Source organism: Mercenaria mercenaria, chromosome 8 (genome assembly GCF_021730395.1).
Source record: "Mercenaria mercenaria strain notata chromosome 8, MADL_Memer_1, whole genome shotgun sequence".
NCBI classification, from domain to species: Eukaryota; Metazoa; Mollusca; class Bivalvia; order Venerida; family Veneridae; genus Mercenaria; species Mercenaria mercenaria.
In genome coordinates this window covers 45463194-45482267 of record NC_069368.1, presented here as the reverse complement: position 1 = coordinate 45482267, position 19074 = coordinate 45463194, and the positions used below count along the sequence as shown (strand labels likewise).

At 35.8% G+C, this 19074-nt stretch overlaps 1 protein-coding gene across 1 annotated transcript in view; it reads left to right on the top strand.

The window, feature by feature from the left end:
* Window positions 1-18096, top strand: part of LOC123566444 (putative leucine-rich repeat-containing protein DDB_G0290503) — a 49936-nt gene extending 31840 nt beyond the window's left edge. Inside the window, exons 9-17 of the mRNA XM_053549841.1 lie at window positions 626-742; window positions 1439-1458; window positions 3953-4031; window positions 6778-7507; window positions 8610-8784; window positions 9435-9651; window positions 11231-11392; window positions 12936-13133; window positions 13881-18096. Of these exons, the coding sequence (XP_053405816.1) occupies window positions 626-742; window positions 1439-1458; window positions 3953-4031; window positions 6778-7507; window positions 8610-8784; window positions 9435-9651; window positions 11231-11392; window positions 12936-13133; window positions 13881-14281 (2099 nt within the window). The 3' untranslated portion in view covers window positions 14282-18096. The remainder of the gene's footprint in view (window positions 1-625; window positions 743-1438; window positions 1459-3952; window positions 4032-6777; window positions 7508-8609; window positions 8785-9434; window positions 9652-11230; window positions 11393-12935; window positions 13134-13880) is intronic.
* The last annotated feature ends 978 nt before the right edge of the window (window positions 18097-19074 follow it).

Sequence of the window (19074 nt, the reverse complement as noted above, 5' to 3'; positions counted from 1 at the left end):
CTTTATTCTTAGCCCTTAGTGTACTGGAAATGTTTGGTTCTGCCTTTGATCAAGATCTGCTCTGGCCGCTATTCAGTCAGTATCTTTTTGATAAGCACCCGTTTTAACAGTTAATGGCACTGTCCAAATTCAAAGAAGAACAATGTGTTAAAGTCTAATATGGCAAAGATAGTTACTGCACATTACGGTTAGTTTTAAAGAATTTGAATGTTTATTTGAAACTGAGTTATTGTGGTTGACTTCCATAACTGTAGTCTGTCATTTTTATGCCCCTGGCATCTACTGATGCGGGAGGCATATAGTGATTGTCCTGTCCATCCTTCCGTCTGTCCATCCGTCCGTACGAGGTTAACCAAGTGGGACTGTTTCGTCTAGCATCAATACCCCTTACTAGAATGACTTGATACTAATGCAGATGTAACCTGTGACCATTCCTCATCTTCAAACATCACCTGACCTCAGTTTGGCCTTGACCTCGTTTTGGACTTAGGTTGCTTGTATTGACAAGGATGCCACTGGGGACATCAAGCATTTATTGAACACAGCTTCTTGTTAACTTTATAACTGATATTTTAAGAAGGTACTGTTTAGACATTTAAGAACTTATTTGCTATTTTCTTTTCAGGTAGAGAAAGCACTCTAGAGATGTTTGTGCACTACCCGTTGAAGTATATATTTCTAGTAGGCTTGACTGTCTACATTGGAGTTGTCATTGTGACAGTGCTTTGTATACACAGACAAGGTAAAATGAGCCGTGCCATGAGAAAACCACCATAGTGGGTTTGCGAACAGCATGGATCTAGACCAACCTGCGCATCCGCGCAGTCTGGTCAGGGTCCATGCTGTTCGCTTTCAAAGCCTATTGCAGTCAGAGAAACTGTTAGCGAACAGCATGGATCCTGACCAGACTGCGCAGATGCGCAGGCTGGTTTGGATCCATGCTGGTCGCAAACCCACTATGTTGGTTTTCTCATGGCGCGGCTCATCTAAATAAACTTTAAAGATTATGGAAATATTGAACACTGAAACCAAATTTTAAAAGTCTATCAGGCTTTAAGTATTATTTTAATCCATATATCAGTATATATTTAAGTATAATATTTGTTTTATGAATGTTTTAGTTCAGAACATAACATTTACAAAAGAAGTATAAAGTAAAATCATTTTAGTTACTTACACTGTTACTGAAATTGTGTATAGTGGTTCTAAAGAAAATTATTCGGCTCTCCTTATTGGGATGCAAAATTCTGTATATTGGTAGTTCCTCATTTAAATGCGTGTAAAACCGCATTTGGACTGTGCACAGTCCCAGAAGAACTTTTGTAACAATTCAGCAGTTCATGTCTTAAGATGAAATAAACACAAAATACATTTTTGCATTTCTGTTGTTCATTTCTGTAGTCCTATCATATTGAAATGTACGTTTTTCTGTTTTCAGGGCCAGACTTTGCCAGAGAGGTAATAACCAATATTATGTTAAGCTTTTCAGTTTAATCTGTAATTGTAAACATTTTCTAACTGTGAATACATGTGCTCATTTTATTGTCACTTAAATATCAGTTTATTGAATTATGTTTTTTAGCACACTAGAGTACAAAGTGCTCAAGGTGAGCTATTGTGACCAATCATTTTCCAGCATCCGTCAACATTTGCCTTGTGAACACTCTAGAGGTCACAGTTGTGACCCAGTATTTCTGAAACTTGGTCAGAATGTTCGTCTTGATGATCTCTAGGCCGAGTTCGAAACTGGATCATGTGGGGTCAGAAACTAGGTCAGTTGGCCAGATCAAAGGAAAAGCTTGCGAACACTCTAGAGACCACAGTTGTGACTCGTTCTTTATAAAACTTGGTCAGAATGTTTTCCTTGATGATCTCTAGCTCAAGCTTTTATCTGGGTCATTTAGTTTAAAAACTAGGTCACCCAATCGGATCAAAGGAAAAACTTGTTAACACTCTAGAGGCCACAGTTGTGATCCTATCTTTATGAAACTTTGTCAGAATGTTTGTCTTGATGATCTCTAGGTCAGGTTTGAAACTGGGTCATGTGGGATCAAAAGCTTGGTCAGCAGGCCAGATTAGCTCTGGTGATCATATAGGGCCATCATCTCTTGTTTTTTTGTAGCATTTTAGTAAGTATTGTTTTAAATAATAATCAATCCATAAAATTGTAACAAAACTCTTTATTTAATTGAGGCTTTACTTTGCATCGAACCTTCCAAATTATTCTCTCTGCAAAATGGAGCAGTCCTTAGAATGAACAATCTCTTAGTGTTTTTATGCCCCTGGAAAAAAAGGTATTTCAGACTGTACTATCTCATCCATTCCATTTTTCTGTTTGCTTATTCTTAATTATTCATCTCGGGAATTAGGTTAAAAGGCACAAATGTTCACCAGACAACAAAGTGAAGCATGCTCAATGCCAAGGGTTGTAGCCTAAGATAATGGTCACAGGGGTTAATGTTTCCATAGGTCCTTTCTTGTATCTGGACCATATCTCTGTCATTCATGAATGAATTGTCAAAAATACCTGAACATGATTTATGCTCACCATAAGGTACAGTGTGTATGAACTGCTCCTAAGATACAAGGTGGAGTTCAGTTGTAGAGGTCAGTACTGTCATTCATTAAAAGATTTTGATAAAATTTAGCACAAATGTTGGACATGATATGATTTTTATGCATGAATCCAAGGTTTCTGGCACCAAAATCAAGGTTAAATTTTAAGGTCACTGTTTCTGTTTTCATGCTTAAAGATCCACAATAACCTTGGTCTGAAACTTTAAGTACATGGCCATACTTAAAAGTTCAGCTCTGTGTCAAGCCCATGACTCTTATAATAATTGACCTAAACATTCACCAAAAGAGCCTCACCATGAGAAAAACCAACATAGTGCATTTGCGACCAGCATGGATCCAGACCAGCCTGTGCATCTGTGCAGTCTGGTCAGGATCCATACTGTTCGCTTTCAAAGCCTAGCTATTTCAGTTAGAGAAACCATTAGCGAACAGCATTGATCCTGAACAGACTGCGCGGATGCGCATGCTGGTCTGGATCCTTGTTGGTCACAGATGCACTATGCTGGTCTCATGGTGCAGCTTAAATACAGTTGAAACTTGGTATCTTGAATTCTAAGGGGTCAAATATTTTACTTCCAAGATAACCGAAATACTTACAAATTCCCGTTAAAAATCCCGAATTTTGAGAAAGTTCTGTATATTGAGATTCAGCTGCATTATAAGTCACATACAAACCCTGGTTTGTAGTTCCACAAAAAAGCAAACATTTAAAAGTCCAGTGGGTCTTCATGTTCAGCCAATACATAACCATAATTCTTCCATTCCTGGAGTTCTTTTGGCAATTCTTACATAGTATTACTACATGTTCTGCAAGACCAAGGTCTAAATATCCAAGGTTATTGTAACATTTGGATTTTAATTAGGACTGGTACGATTACTCGGTTAATCGGATCCAATTCGATTACTAAGTGAAACCGATTTCAGTTTTGTAAAACCGGTAATACCTCTTAAATTATGAACATCACGAGTGGTACTTTATTTTTATACATTTCTTTGACCAGCACATAGATCCAAGGTATATAAAACCCATCTACTGAACACAATCTGTAGTCTTGGATTTGCATGTCGTGATATATTTAAAATAAAATACACCAAAATATGACTTATTAATTGTCACACTGCTTGCAAACGATAAAGTCGGTAAGTTTCTAATGAAGTCAGCTGCTGGAAGTACGAAGGTACAGTCTTCAGGAAAGAAAAACAACATTTTCAATATGGCGGCCGATTAAACGGTTCGATTTGATTTCAATCAAAAGATTAACCAGTTTCAAAATTTTGAAATTGTCACAGCCCTAATTTTAATGCTTTAGAAATCCAATTTCTTGTGTAGAACGTGATCCAGGAAATAGATAATTTGTCAGTATTACTGTTTTAGGGTGGAGCTTTAAGTCGATGTCAAATAGACAATCAGATGTTGCAGCTGAAATTGGATAGATGTGATAACCACCTTTTAGGTAAACATGCACAATACATTTGTATTATGTTACTGTAAATTTTCACATTTTGTGACAAAAAGTAAATAGAAGTTGTTTGAACTAAGATTTGAAGACATGGTTTCAAGAAAAAACGTCCTTGGAAAAAGGTAAAAAAGTGCATGAACTTTTTAGCTTGCCTATTCAGAGAATAGGTAGAGCTATTGGACTCACTCATGTGTCTGCGTCTGCGTCTTGATTTGGTTATGTTTTTGTATGTAAGCTGGTATCTCAGTACCAACTAATGGGAATGGATTGAAACTTCATGATCTGACATGTAATGTACAGGTTACATAAGTCTGCTTTGCATTTTTACAAAATTATGCCCCTTTTTTGACTTAGCAGTTTTTGGTTAAGTTTTTGTATGTAAGCTGGTATCTCAATACCCAATAATAGGAATGGATTGAAACTTAATACAGTTGTCCATTGTCATGAACTGATATGCATTGTACAGGTTCCATAACCCTGTTTTGCAATTTTACAAAATTATTCTCCTTTTTAGCTCACCTGTCACGAAGTGACAAGGTGAGCTGTTGTGACCACTTGATGTCCGTCGTGCGTAGTGCGTCGTCAGTCGTGCATCAACAATTTCTAAAAAAATCTTCTTCTTGAAAACTACTGGGCAGAATTACACCAAACTTCACAGGAATGATCCTTAGGTGGCCCCCTTTCAAAATTGTTCAAAGAATTTAATTTCTCTACCAAAATTGTTCATATTATCCCCCTAGGGTCAAATATGGCCCCGCCCCAGAGGGTCACATTGTTTATATAGACTTATATAGGGAAATTTTGAAAATCTTCTTGAACAAAACCACATGGCCTAGGGCTTTGATATTTAATATGTAGCATCATCTAGTGGTCCTCTACCAAGATTGTTCAAATTATCCCCCTAGGGTCAAATATGGCCCCGCCGCGGGGGTCACATGGTTTATATAGACTTATATAGGGAAAACTTTGAAAATCTTATTGTACAAAACCACATGGCCTAGGGCTTTGATATTTGGTATGTAGCATCATCTAGTGGTCCTCTACCAAGGTTGTTCAAATTATCCCCCTAGGTTCAAATATGGCCCGCCCCGGGGGTCCCAAGTTTTACATAGACTTATATAGGAAAAAAAGTTTAAAAATCTTCTTGTCTGAATCCACAACACTTAGACCTTTGATATTTGGTTTGTAGCATTGTCTTATGGTCCTCAGCCAAAATTGTTTAAATTGTACCCCTTGGGTGAAAAGAGGCCCTGCCCTAGGGGTCCCAAGTTTTATATAGACTTATATAGGTAAAAGCTTTAAAAATCTTCTTGTTTGAAACCATACGGCCTAGGCTTTTGATATTTGGTATGATGCATTGTCTAGTAGTCCTCTACCAAAATTGTTCAAATTATGCCCCTGGGGTTAAAAGAGGCCCCGCCCTGGGGTCACTTAGTTATTATGTGAGTTGCATAGGAAAAATACTTAAAAAATCATCTGATCCTATTTCCAAGACTGTTTAATTATAATTACCTGATGACCCCAAGTAATATGATGTCACTTGACTGTGACCTTGACCTACTGACCTACTGACCTACTTTCTTGTTTTTTAAGATACAGTCTTGAAATTTTGATGACGTACACAATGTTGCACACAAATCATGAAACTGAATTTCATTGACCATGAATGTGACCTACTGACTTTCTTAATATCTTATCATCAGTTCAACATTTGAAACATGTAGCTCATATTACTCAGGTGAGCGACCCAGGGTCATCATGACCCTCTTGTTCAACTTTATATTCATTCACCTGACAAGGCTGTTGAATAATCGAGCATTGCTGTCCTCCGACAGCTTTTGTTTTTAAAAAAGTCTTTGAATTTTGTTTGAGATGTTCAGTATTTATAGGTTATTAGATTTGTGTAGAGAAATATGCATGAGTTCTGCAGCGGAAATATCGCGCAACTTTGAATTTTGAACTATTATGTATGCTGTGTTAAATATATAGCCAACTTTTAACTGAAAAAAGATTGAAAACAAATATTGTAGGTTGTCGGGATAAATAATATATTTCCCATACGCCATATAATTATGTCTTCAACACCACTGTGGGGTGACATATTGATTTACTCCTCTCTGTGTGTCCGTCTGTCACAAATCTTGTCTGCACTTTAAGGCGAACATTTCTCATCCGATCTTTACCAAACTTGAACAAAATGTTTTTGCCAATAAGTTATCAGCCAAGTTTGATAACTAGCCAAACCGGCCCAGGCACTTTGGAATTATGGCCCTTGCATTCGATAGGCTTCTTACTTTAACACTTATCTGTCACAAATTTTGTCCGCATCTAAGTTGAACATTTCTCATTCGATCTTCACCAAACTTGAACAAAATGTGAATAAGTCCTCGGCCAAGTTCGATTACTAGCCAAATCGGCTGAGGTACATTGGAATTATGGCTCTTGAATTACAGATAGGCCCCTTACTCCAACACGTATCCAATAGGCCCCTTACTGCAATACTTACTCCAAAACTGTCAAAGGTATGTTTTCTTTGAGTAAATAGTATATAAAGACAGACTTACTATTCAGATGATTAGGCAGTTGTGGGAGACATGCGTTTTTCTCAAAAGCAGCTCCAGTTTAATTGGAGACCTTTTTTTCCTTGCTATTTTATGACTTACTTTCATTAATCTCAACATATGGCCGTGTGGATTTCATTGTTGCCTGCTTCATTTTGCATAATTTGATTCGATTTCAGAAGGTAATGCAATAGCAGACAAGAAAGATGAAAAAATCAAAATGTTACTTGGAGAAAATGACAAGGTTTCTGCTAAGTTAATAGACAGGGAAAGGGAAATAATAAAACTAGAGGAGAAGTTGAATATCCTAGTGGAAGAAAATGAAAAAATTAAGACAACTGATCAAGAGCTGCAGAGAAAACAGGCTGAGGTCCTTGATGAAAATGAAAGGCTTCTGAACCTTTTTGACCAGACTCAGACTCAGTGTGCAGATTGGAAGAGCCACCTTGAGAAATGCCAAGCAGACAATTTAGATGTGGAAGACGTAAGACGTCTGGCTGAAAAAGATCTGACTGCAGTTCAAAGAAAGTGCCAGTCTGATCTTGATAATCTTAAAAGTCAATATCAGTTTGAAATTGATGGTGTAAGTAATCAGTACCAGTCTAATTTAGATAAGGTGAGGAAACAGTACCAGTCTGACTTGGATCGGCTCAGAAACAACTACCAGTCTGATCTAGATAGTTTAAAGATGCACACAGAAGCACATGAAAAATACACAAAAGCACAATGTACTGCAGGCAGGAAGCAAGGACATGGTTATTGTGATACAGTGTCTGAACATGAAAAAGAAGATGCACAGTCTGAAAATAATGAAGAAGCAGATGAGACACAGTCTGTACACAAGAAAAGGACAGAAAAGAGCCAGAAAGAGGAACAAACAAGACAAAATGACAACTTCCAGTCTACTAGGTAGCTTTTTGATATTCCACTTTGCACATTTGAGCTAGGTTTGATTTATATCAAAATTCTGTCATAACTACAATACATGTGTTAAAAAGAATATGACATTTCTGTCTTTCGTACATTGAATTTATTAAACTCGTTGAATACAAAAATAAAATGTTTCGTACAGGATGAGCTGTTTAATTAATAATAAGTAAATTGTGTCGTCTTGCATTTGTCATCCTGTCCTGCATCAACATTTTAACTTGAACAACTCCTCTGAAACTCCTGGAAGAGTTCCACCAAATTTTGCATGTAGCATCTTGGCATGGCGTTCTCTCAGATTGGTTTCAATGGTTCTGCTTTGCTCCATTTAAGGGTCACCAGACCTTAAATTGGAAAAAAAAACCTTTGAACAACTCATGAACTACTGAATAGGTCTTCACCAAACTTGGTCAGTGACATTTCTCAACTGTGTAAAACTGGTTCTGCTTTGCCTGTTTTAGTGACTACCAGAGCTAAAAATAGAAAAATCTTTTTCATATCTTGTTCAGCAAATTTCATCTGTAAAACATTGCTTGGACCATCTCTCAAGTTTGTTCCAATTGTTATGCATTTTTGGATGTCACAGCAAGAAATACCTTTTAAGCAATGTTCTGTGCAATTGTGCCTGTTAAGTCATTTACAAAGAAAGCTTTTGTTCTGTTCTGGGATGCAAGAAAAAGATAAAACTTAACCCTTACCCTGCTAAATTTCTTTAATGAACTTTTCCATCTTTCTGTTTGGACAGTACCATTAACTGTTAAAAGGGGTGCTTACCAAACAGATAATGACTGAATGGCAAACAGTGCAGATCATGATCAGACTGCATGGATGTGCAGGCTGATCATGATCTACACTGGTCGCAATTGCAGAATCAGTCGTATCCAGCATGATGAGGGTTAAGTAAACAAATTTCTAATGTTACTTTTTAACTAAATGCAAAGTGCACTCTTACTGGCCGCTAATACTTAAGTACTAGAAATACTGGCATAATAACACAAGGAATGAGTTTGAAATGTAGCTACATTTTATTGTACTTTCTAGAGTTTATGGAGTAAAAGTTATCTATTCCTTGTCCTGTTTTCAGAAATGAGAAGTCGTCCAGTCATACAAAACAAAGTGATAAACAATCGGGCAATAACAAGGGAGACAACTCAGACAAGTTTACCGGTGAGAGTGACGAACCTGGCAGCTACTGGGCAGATACAGTGTTACATATTATGAACAAAACTAGGGAACAAATTCAGGATACATGGGCAAAGGTACAGAAAAAGTTTGATACAAGTTGAGAAATTACTAGAGTCATTGGGTCATAACTCATAAGCCATCATGGGAGCAGGGGCATTCTTATGCCCCCAAAGGCATATTAAAAACACACCCTGCTTCTGTGTAAACTGTTGTCCAGGCTGTAACTCTGCCATCCATAAAGGGATTTTGAAATAACTTTGCATTAATGTTCACCATAATGAGAAATATGTCATGCTCAAGACCCAGACCCCTAGCTTCATGGTCACGGTCACACTTAGAGGTCAAAGATTAACAGAGTCTGTTTGGTGTCCGGTCCATAACTCTGCCATCCATGAAGGGATTTTGAAATAACTTTGCATGAATGTTTACCATAATGAGACGATATGTCATGCGCAAGGTCCAGAACCCTAGCTCTAAGGTCAAGGTCACACTTGGAGTTTAAAGGTTAACATGGTTTGTTTCTTGTCTGGTTCATAACTCTGCCATTGATGAAAGGATTTTAAAATTACTTAGCATAAATGCTTGGGGCATTTGTCACTAATAGTGACATCTCTTGTTTAATTTATTGCACCAGGTAATATAAATTAATGGTACATATTATTATCAATTGGCATTAAATTTTATACATTTCAAAACTATAATTATATTGAAGATATATTTATAGGTGAAGAACATGTCGGAAAGTCTGTGGGAGGAACATCAACCCACTTTGTCTCGCCTCCATGACTCATTTACCAGGAGATTTAAACATTTGAGCAAGAAGTTCCAAGACAAACTCACAAAAAAGATAAATAAATGGTTTCGTAAAAGCAAGAGGCAATCAAGGAAAGAGAAAAATGGCCCACAAGCAAACACCAAGAGAAGGCAGTATAATTCTGATGGTAAGCAGCATGTCTCCCAGATTTGAATTTATACTGCTGAAGCATCCAGTCTAAAGGTCCAATGAATTTTAGTAGACAAATATATGGTAGAGTTATTGCCCCTAAAATCTTTCTTATTGAATATTATTTTCAGCTCACTCTAAAGTCCAAAGATTATCTCTACTTCACTTTAATACACCTGATTTTTAATGTTTTTGATGAACAAAATCTTATTTTGCCCTGTTCTAATAGACTGCTTTCTCATTCAGAAGGTATAGGATCGGTGAGAAACAGTTAAGTATAGCTTTGTGAGATTTTGGTTTATAAGTGATTTACATGTTTAAAACATGTAGCTGACTTTAGCAAAACATTGGATACTACCAGAATAATATTGTGTTGAATCCCTGTAAGGCTTGGCCATAACTAATTGGTCTCTTCTAACCTTTAGCATGCTAGATAAATTGTCATCTGCTGGAAATGTCGTCTGCTAAAATTGTAAGGTTCATTCAATTTGCTCCAAAATTGGAAGAAATATTGTCAGAGTAGCAAACAGCTTGGAACCTGATCAGACGCCGATTTAATAGGCGTCTGATCTGGTTCCAAGCTGTTTGCAAAGGCTGTTAAATTCGCCTGCAGCAGGCTAAGGGCTAACTAGTTTTGTAAGAAGGGTGAATGACGACTTTATCAAATTAGAATCCTATGCCAAAGTATGTAATATTAACTACAGCATGCCAAAGCTTGAAAGTCGACCATTAAGAGACTTCTTATGCTCCCACACATTTGTGTGGACGGATATAGCATTGCTGCTGTCCGTACGTCCCGAAATTTTGTGTGTCCAAGTACTCCCACACTATTAGCCTGATTTACTTCAAACTTGCACAGATGAACAAGCTAGATGTGCAGATTACCTTAAAGGAAATAATTTTTATGCCCCCGGGATCTACTGATGCACGAGGCATATAGTGACTGTCCTGTCCGTTCGTCCGTCCGTTCGTACAAGGTTAACCAAATGGGACCGTTCCGTCCAGCATCAATACCCCTAACTAGAATGACTTGATACTAATGCAGATGTAACCTGTGACCGTTCCTCATCTTCAGACATCACCTGACCTCAGTTTGACCTTGACCTCGTTTTGGACTTAGGTTGCTTTGTATGGACAAGGATGCCACCGAGGGCATCCAGCGTTTATTGAACGCAGCTCCTTGTTTCTATAGCTTTTTTACAGCAGTTAAGGCCCTTTATCAGTTTTGCTATATAGAATATAGAGAAAAATCTTATGTGTCCAACTCCTCCCACACTATTAGCCCGATTTGCTTCAAAGTTTCACAGATGAACACGCTTTATGTACAAATGACCATGACGGAAGGAATTTTTATTTGTGACTATTTTTACCACAGTTATGGCCCTTTGATAGTGTTTGCTATATAGAGGATAGCACAGTATGTTGGGGCTTCCGAGTCCTATTGACACAATTCTAGTTGGTAATATAAACTTTTGTATGACATGACAAGGATTTGAATTTTCCTGAAAATTCGAATTTATTATTTTATAGGAAATACCGTACTGATTTATCGTTAAATTCAGATTTTACAATGACAGGTGATGTTTCGAACTCAAATCGCACAGTTGAAGAAAGACTTGTGAAGCTTAGTCACCAAGTACAAGCCTTGAATGCCAAGAAATTCAAGAAATGGAAAGAATTTCCAAAAGTTTTGGACATACAAAGAGAATTTGAACAAGTGAACATTGTGATCAACACAGGTAATTATATCCGAATAGAAAAGATTGAAATCTCAGGAGTTTGTGTTATTAAAAATACTACCTTTTTCTATCGTAAAGAAGTAATGCAGAAAAATCGACCTTTTCATGTGAAGGTTAAAGAATACAGTAAAATTCCTACTTACGACCACGCCGAAATTACAACCGCACCGCTAATACGACCGATTTTGCAAAGAACAGAATATTTCCTTCTTAAAACCAATGGTCGTTTGTCTGAAAATGCGACCAGACCGCTAATCCACTAATGCGACCACCAGTTTCAGAACTGTTTGATTTTTTCACACTTAATTAATCATCGCAATTATGACCACTCAAATTTTTCTGTATGTTACCGCGAATCGCCACGGGAATTAACACGTGCGACATCGTGTTAACACATTAAGCGTGTACATCGTGTATTTATCCGTTAATTGCTAATTGTCTTTTAAACGTTATCAAAACAACGTATCAAACTGTTTGATTGTCTGAAATTGTTATTTAAAGATGTTTGGTGTTTTACATTGCTATTTTAACATAAGAAATTGTTGAAATAATTAATTTGTTTGTAATTAGACGAATGCCCGCTGATCGAATTGACTGGATTAAAACGGATTTAATTAGATCTAAACGGTGTTTGTTTGTTATTATTAATGTAAATACGTTTGGGATTTCAGCGGAGAATGAAGTTTGAAATTGTTTGGTATTGTTGTAATTGTTGTTAATTGAACAAAATTCAAATCATTATCAGTTAAGTGCGTCCTTAATTAATACACAGTTTGAGTATTTAAGGCTAAAGAAATTAAAGAAAATAAAGCTACATATAAATTTAGCACTGTGTTTGCCATTGTTGCGTCTTGATTGTATTCCAATGTGTTATTATCTGCCAGACCTTCCCCGTATAGCCTTGTCCACTAATCAGACCAGACCGCTAATAAGACCAGTTTTACAAAGAACCATGGGTGGTCTTAATAGCGGAATTCTACTGTATTTTACTTTGTGTATCAAAGCTGTGCTTTTAAAATCAGTTTACATTCTACCAATTCAATTCCTTATTTATTTCATATTAATAACAAAACATTCAGACCTCATTTTCAGCACTTTAGAGCATTTCAATGATATGAAAACCATATATGGTCATTTAGTATAACATGTCTTCTTATCAAAAATACAAAAATATTGACATGTTATGTTGAATATAAGAAAAATAATCTGTTCTGAGAAACATCACCCTCTAAAAATGCCCCCATGAAAACGGCCGTTTAGCAGTTACGCGTAGGTAGACATTTTTCGCGAAGAATAAAACTTATTCCAAGAAATTTACAATGAAAATGGTCTAGATCTATTCTCAATACAATAAGCAATAAACATAAGCCAAAAATTTAACTGTCACCTCCTCATGTCACTCATTATACCAGATTTCATCCATGGCATGGAACTACATTTTGGACTACTTCACATGTAACACTGAGTAGTCACTTCCGGTTTGGTGTAATCCGTCCTATAAACATTACTTCCACGTTGCTAACTGTTGTGTGTTATATTTAAGATGATCAACAACAAATGCAGAAGAACAAGTTGACAGATGGGTATTTGGAATGGCTAAGGTGTCAGTTCCGATGGTGGAAAGATGTTGATGTTGTCACGGTAACCGACGACTGTTACTTGTCCCTTTGTTGTTGGCAGGTGAAGGTCACAGGCGGTGATGTCAAACAGTGCAAAAGGGTCAAAAGGAAGCAGGGAATAGGTAATATTACATGTACAAGAAAAGATGTAAACAGTGAAAAAATAAACTGACATTGTTACAGTATAATTAGTACAAATGTAGTTTGCTCCTATATACATGCATGAATGGCAGGCCAGAAGTCAAAATTATTGCCAAAGGTCCCACCAGACATAAAAAAAATCACAAATTTTTCATCTTCAGATTTTGATTTTAGCAAAGGAAATGTGTTGAATATATGCATATCTTATGGCACAAACTATTGACCAGCAATTTATATTAAGTCATGTCATAATAACAATCAACAGGCTGCAAGAAGTGAGCACTCACTGCATTTATTCATATAAAGTACCAGTCTGTGTTATAATGCTAAAAAATCGATGTGTGTTCTTTCATTTTTCCCCAAGTTAGATTTTGTTCGAGATAATTTGTTTTTTGTCGCATTTGGCACCATTGGAGACCCTGACAGGGTTTCCTCTGGGTCAGTTTCACTTTGTGCCAACAAGTTTTGATTCCTGAATATGGAGCATATTTTCAATGACAGACATAAGGGTGTCCTCTGCTTCTGTATTGTGGGGAAGTTGTTATTAACATCTGGGGGAAATGCATTTGTCATGCTATTTAGTGAAAGTAAGTTTTACACCATTCCACTAAGTAAAAAAATGCTGTGAAAAACAATACTACATGTAGTTATATTGTCAGATAAGGATTTAATTGTAAGGGGTGGTAAGTAGTAGACTATTATCCAGATGTCTTTCTGCTTGTTTACAGTGGAAGACAGTTGCGCTTTAGAGCCAGTCAATCAAATGTACACATCACAGAGTAACAATCAGAATAGGAGAACCAGTCCAGGGAAGAATAAGTTCCGGAAAAGCGACCATGTACATCAAGGACCTTCTTCTACTCCAAATAACAACGAAGAAATAATGGACCAGAAACCAGCAAGCAATGACGAAAAGGAAGAAAACTGGTTCCTAGAAAGGGGCAAGGAAAGGGAGTATGATAGAGAAGAGCCGGATAACTGGTTCTTCAGACGTAAAAACAACAAGGTGTTGCAAAATGAAAAGACAGGCAAAGATTATTTTGATGATGATGATGATGATGTCAATGATGATTATTATGATGAGGACTGTGATTATGACTGGCACACTGGATATTGTATCTATCCCTGATGCATGTTCTTTCGTTTCTTTGAGTGGGGATAGGAAAATAAAATTATACATGGGGCTGAAGGGATCGCTTTTTGAATTATAGTCATTCGGAATACATTTAAAATTTGATAATTCAAACCACTGTACGCTTCAGTCAAAGTTACATTCCCAATGTCTTATTGCATCTGTTTAATTCTGTATTGTCAAATTATTTTGTGACTGTAAGAATCTCGGCACTTTTGCATGATTGTTGTGAATGTTTCGTCCTATTCATTGATTTATAATTTAAGGATCAATTTAAAATTTGTTACAAAATACTCTGCATTGCTTTAGTAAATAATTACCTTTTGGTTGTTTATCATAAGAAAAGTTTGGTTTAGACAGATATGAAATTGTTATTTCATTTGTTGATTTTTATTACGACTTCCCTGTGCTTTTGTGTTATTTTTTTAAAAAGATCATTTTATATGATTTAATGTTGTTAAATGTTCATGAAGTTTTATATACAGCTTAGTTTTTGCATCAGCTTAAAGTGCTTTTTTTGTCATACTTCAAAACATACGTAAGTAAAAAAAAAAATAGAGTACATAAATTATTTAAACTGGTTCAACATCTCTTTCCAGTCCATTTTTGACAACAGCTTTTCAGCGGGAATAAGTAGATCTTTTCTCAACATTTAGGTCGATTTATCATATATTTGTTACCAATTACTGTAGATTTTTTTTTATTTAATGATAGTGATCTAGTGTATATAGATCTAACACGCAGCTTGAAAGGGCAACTGGCACTGTAAATTTCAGTTTCTCTTGACACATGAAATGAAATGGAGTTTCGTTGTCATTGTGGTGTACTCTTCCTGTGTGGAGGTAATAAAGAATTCTATCTATGTTGATAATTATGTCAACTGATAAATATACATGTCACATGATCTGTCTTCTTGAGACAAAAATGTTTGTGCCACTTATTTACAAAAGAAAATTGTTAAAAAATCTTCATGACTATTTGGGGAAAAAAAACAAAAACAAAAAAAAAAAAACTGATTCAAACAATGAAGTATTTTTATCAAAAACTGGCATTTTTTTGTGAATTGAAATTTTGTTTCCAACAGATTACCTTCAGGTTTGTGTTATGAAGTAATTTAATGTCCCAATAAATGACTTTTATACATACTTTTATATATTTTCTACAGATTTTTTTTAATACCAGTACTATCTTACACTGTTTAGATATATACCATCAATAATGTCCTTTTACTTTCTTAACAAAAATGTTCGAAAATTCTATTGTTATATTATGATAACCTTTAAATTGTGTGGTAGTAGAAAACTCCAACATAGTGTTACTTCCCCCTTTGGGTACAGTAGACATTACCTCCACATATAAATTGGAATGTTGTTCCATTCATGAATTTGTTGTACAAAGTTTATGCCTCAATAGTTAAATAAATATTTCTAGCAGATTTGCTTAAATATGTTTAAAATTAAGACATGATTTTGTGAAAGGATTTTTTGTAAAAAAAAAAAAAAAAATTGAAAAATAAATTATCCATATCCAAATCCATATTTGAGACAGGACTAAAGTTTGTTAAAAACCTTTAAAGAGCTACTGATGTATTATATTGTTAACTGACTTAAAACAAAAAAAAATCAGCAGCCTTTCTTTGTAGCAATACTCTTTCTGCTCTTAAGCCTGTTGAAATTTGATACACAATAAAATCATTCAGTGAATCAAGAGATTTATGCCAAACTAGATCACAATGGCAATGTTCAGTTTTTGTCTTGTCATTTATTCAGTTTATATGTTAACAAAAAAACAGAACACATATTGTTAATTTTATTTCATGTACAAAAATAGAATTGTCATTTTCATGCTTTGGTTTCAGATTATCATTCTTCTTTTTACAAAGCTCCTAAATAACTCTGGAATATTCTTGGTGCGTCATTTCTTACAACATCTCACATTGAGCTGATTAAACCATGTGCTTTATCATCATTGGTGGTGGAATTATCTAATCCGCTTCGTTTATGAAATAGACTTGAATGGCATTTATTTCTTCACATGATAGTGGATTTTTGTTGTTTCGGTGCAAGATCAAAATATCTTTCACCAAGTAAACAGATGCAGTATTTATTCACGAGTGAAAAATAATTACATTTGACATGCAAGACAAACATGTTATCTTTATTTAATGCTTTTCTCATGGTTTAAATCAAATTGTTAACATTTTACCTGCATATCATGTGATCAAGCAACATTACACTCTTGTCAATACATCACTTTGACTATGCTGGGAAAGCTACTATATTTCTGTGGGATTTATTTCTTGTACATTTTGTAATGGTTAATATCTTTATTTTTACCTTTTGTAAGTACTTACGCATAGAACCACACTTTCAATGCAAATCTCCTGAGAAAACCAACATAGTGGCTTTGTGACCAGCATGGATCCAGACCAGCCTGCGCATCAGGCCTATATTTAAAATTATTTACAGTAAAAATTTGTTTACAGGATTTTCTCACTGAAACAGTTTGTTTATCAAGTGATTATCTATCCCTTCATTTCAGTAATCAACTGAAAAGCATGAAATAAGGAACTCCAAACACATCATCATAATTATAATGCATAACTCTTTGTTATCCCCCGCCGATGAAATCGGGAGGGGGGTATTGAAATGGCGTTGTCCATCCGTCAGTCAGTCCGTCCGTCCGTCCGCAGCCATTTCTCAGTAACTACTTGGTAGAATTTCATGAAACTTGAAATAAACATGAACCAACATACTGCGATGATGCCCGTCAAGTTTTTTTTTTGATTGGTCAATTTCCCTCAGAGTTATTACCCTTGATTTAATAAAAAATGTCCGTCTGCAGCTATTTCTCAGTAACTAACAGGTAGAATTTCATCAAATTTGAAATAGACATGAACCAAGATACTGTGCTGATACCCGTCAAGTTTTTTTTTTTTTGATAAGTCAATTTCCGTCAGAGTTATTGCCCTTGATTTAATGAAAAATGTCCGTCTGCAGCCATTTCTCAGTAACTAGCAGGTAGAATTTCATCAAACTTGAAACAGACATGAACCAAGATACTGCGACGATGTCCTTCAAGGTTTTTTTCAATTGGTCAATTTTCCATATAGTTATTGCCCTTTAATTGTTTAAAAATCCACAGATCTGTACATAACAAACCAACCAGTTCGAAGAATTTCATTAAACTTCTTTCATTCTTTTCCACGAACATTTATTATAAACATGTGATGTTGTGTACCTACACCCCCCCCCCCCCCCCCCCCCCAACACCATTTTTTTTTTTTTTTTTTCATTTTTCATTTTCTATCAATATTTATAATCAACATGTAAACTGTTGTATCCTCACCCCAGCCCCACCCAAACAAACCATTCATTTTCTTTTAATTTGATTTTGACTAATGAAATTATTTGCTTCTTGGTAACATTCTTAACTTTTTGCTGGATATATTTTTTTGCCGTTCCTCAACTCTGACCCTTTGGGCGGGGGATTCCAATTCATCGAATTTGCTTGTTTTTACTAGAATCATTGGTTTTTGTAATCTACCGATATAATATTTAAACTGTTTCGATGTTTTGTAACAAGTAGAACCTCACGACAGAAAATAAGAATGTTATATGCAAGTATCATACACACTGCGAACGCATGGAAACATAATAACCGGATACATCAAAACTTTTTCAGTATTGACTACACAGTTGTGCTTGTATTAGCCAGGTTTAACCAGCTTGTATCTAATAACTGTGATTTTGTTTCATTATTGTTTCTTCCATAGTCTATCCTGTTTTCATAATAAAATTATTGAAAATGAATTACCAGATTTTTTGAAACCCAAACACCACTAGTAATGTGCTAGTAATCACAGCAAATTATCCCTGTCAAATGTCAAGGTGTTATGGTATGACTGAATGGCCTTCAGATCTAAACATTTAACTGTTCACATTTCTTAATAATTTTCTAGCTCACAAAATGGTATAGGTGGGTGCTCTGGAATCTGGTCTAAACATTTATCTTTAATGGACTTTTCAGTTACTGCTTGATAAAATTCTAGGAAGGTCTGTAGCAGTCTTGCCTGTACCTCTTTCTTGTGTTGAAATAGTTCAGCTTAACTGCACCGCATCTGGCTTATACGCATAGGTGTAGACTGAGCTGAAACGACAGTGCAAAACTGTCACGAGATATGCCCATCCTAACAAAACAGTTTCTAATTTTAACATACTCCACTAATTGTGATACTTGTCAGTTTTCTCAGTTTCAACTGTTGCTGACAAACTTTAGTGAATATTGGGTAGGAACTGCTCAAATTAATCATCAGAGACTGGTTTTATTGGCCACGACTCGAGAGCATCTTAACTATCTGGCTGGTTACTGAACTTGATGTAATGCCTATACAATTTTGACCAAGTCAGGTGAACACAAGAAGTAGAGAGAAAATACTGCCAATTTTCACAATTTCTTTGTAATTCAAGGTCTATAACTGCAGACTCTATTTGGACAGTCTTGATGTTTGTGAACTTGGAAAACAATTTTTGTGCCCATCAATACTGTGAATTATTTTGATGAACACTGGATGAGAATTAATCATGTTAGAGAGGCCAGACACTGATCATAGGTGGAGGACAAATAATTTCTAACACAATGTCTTTTTAATTTTATCATATCGTAATGGAGAACATACGCCACACCTGGGGATCAAACTCCTGGCCTCATGATTCAAAAATCTGCTCTCTCCCTACTGAGCTAAGGGGGCTGGCATTTTGCAGTTTTGAGTAATTCAGGGGCTATAACTC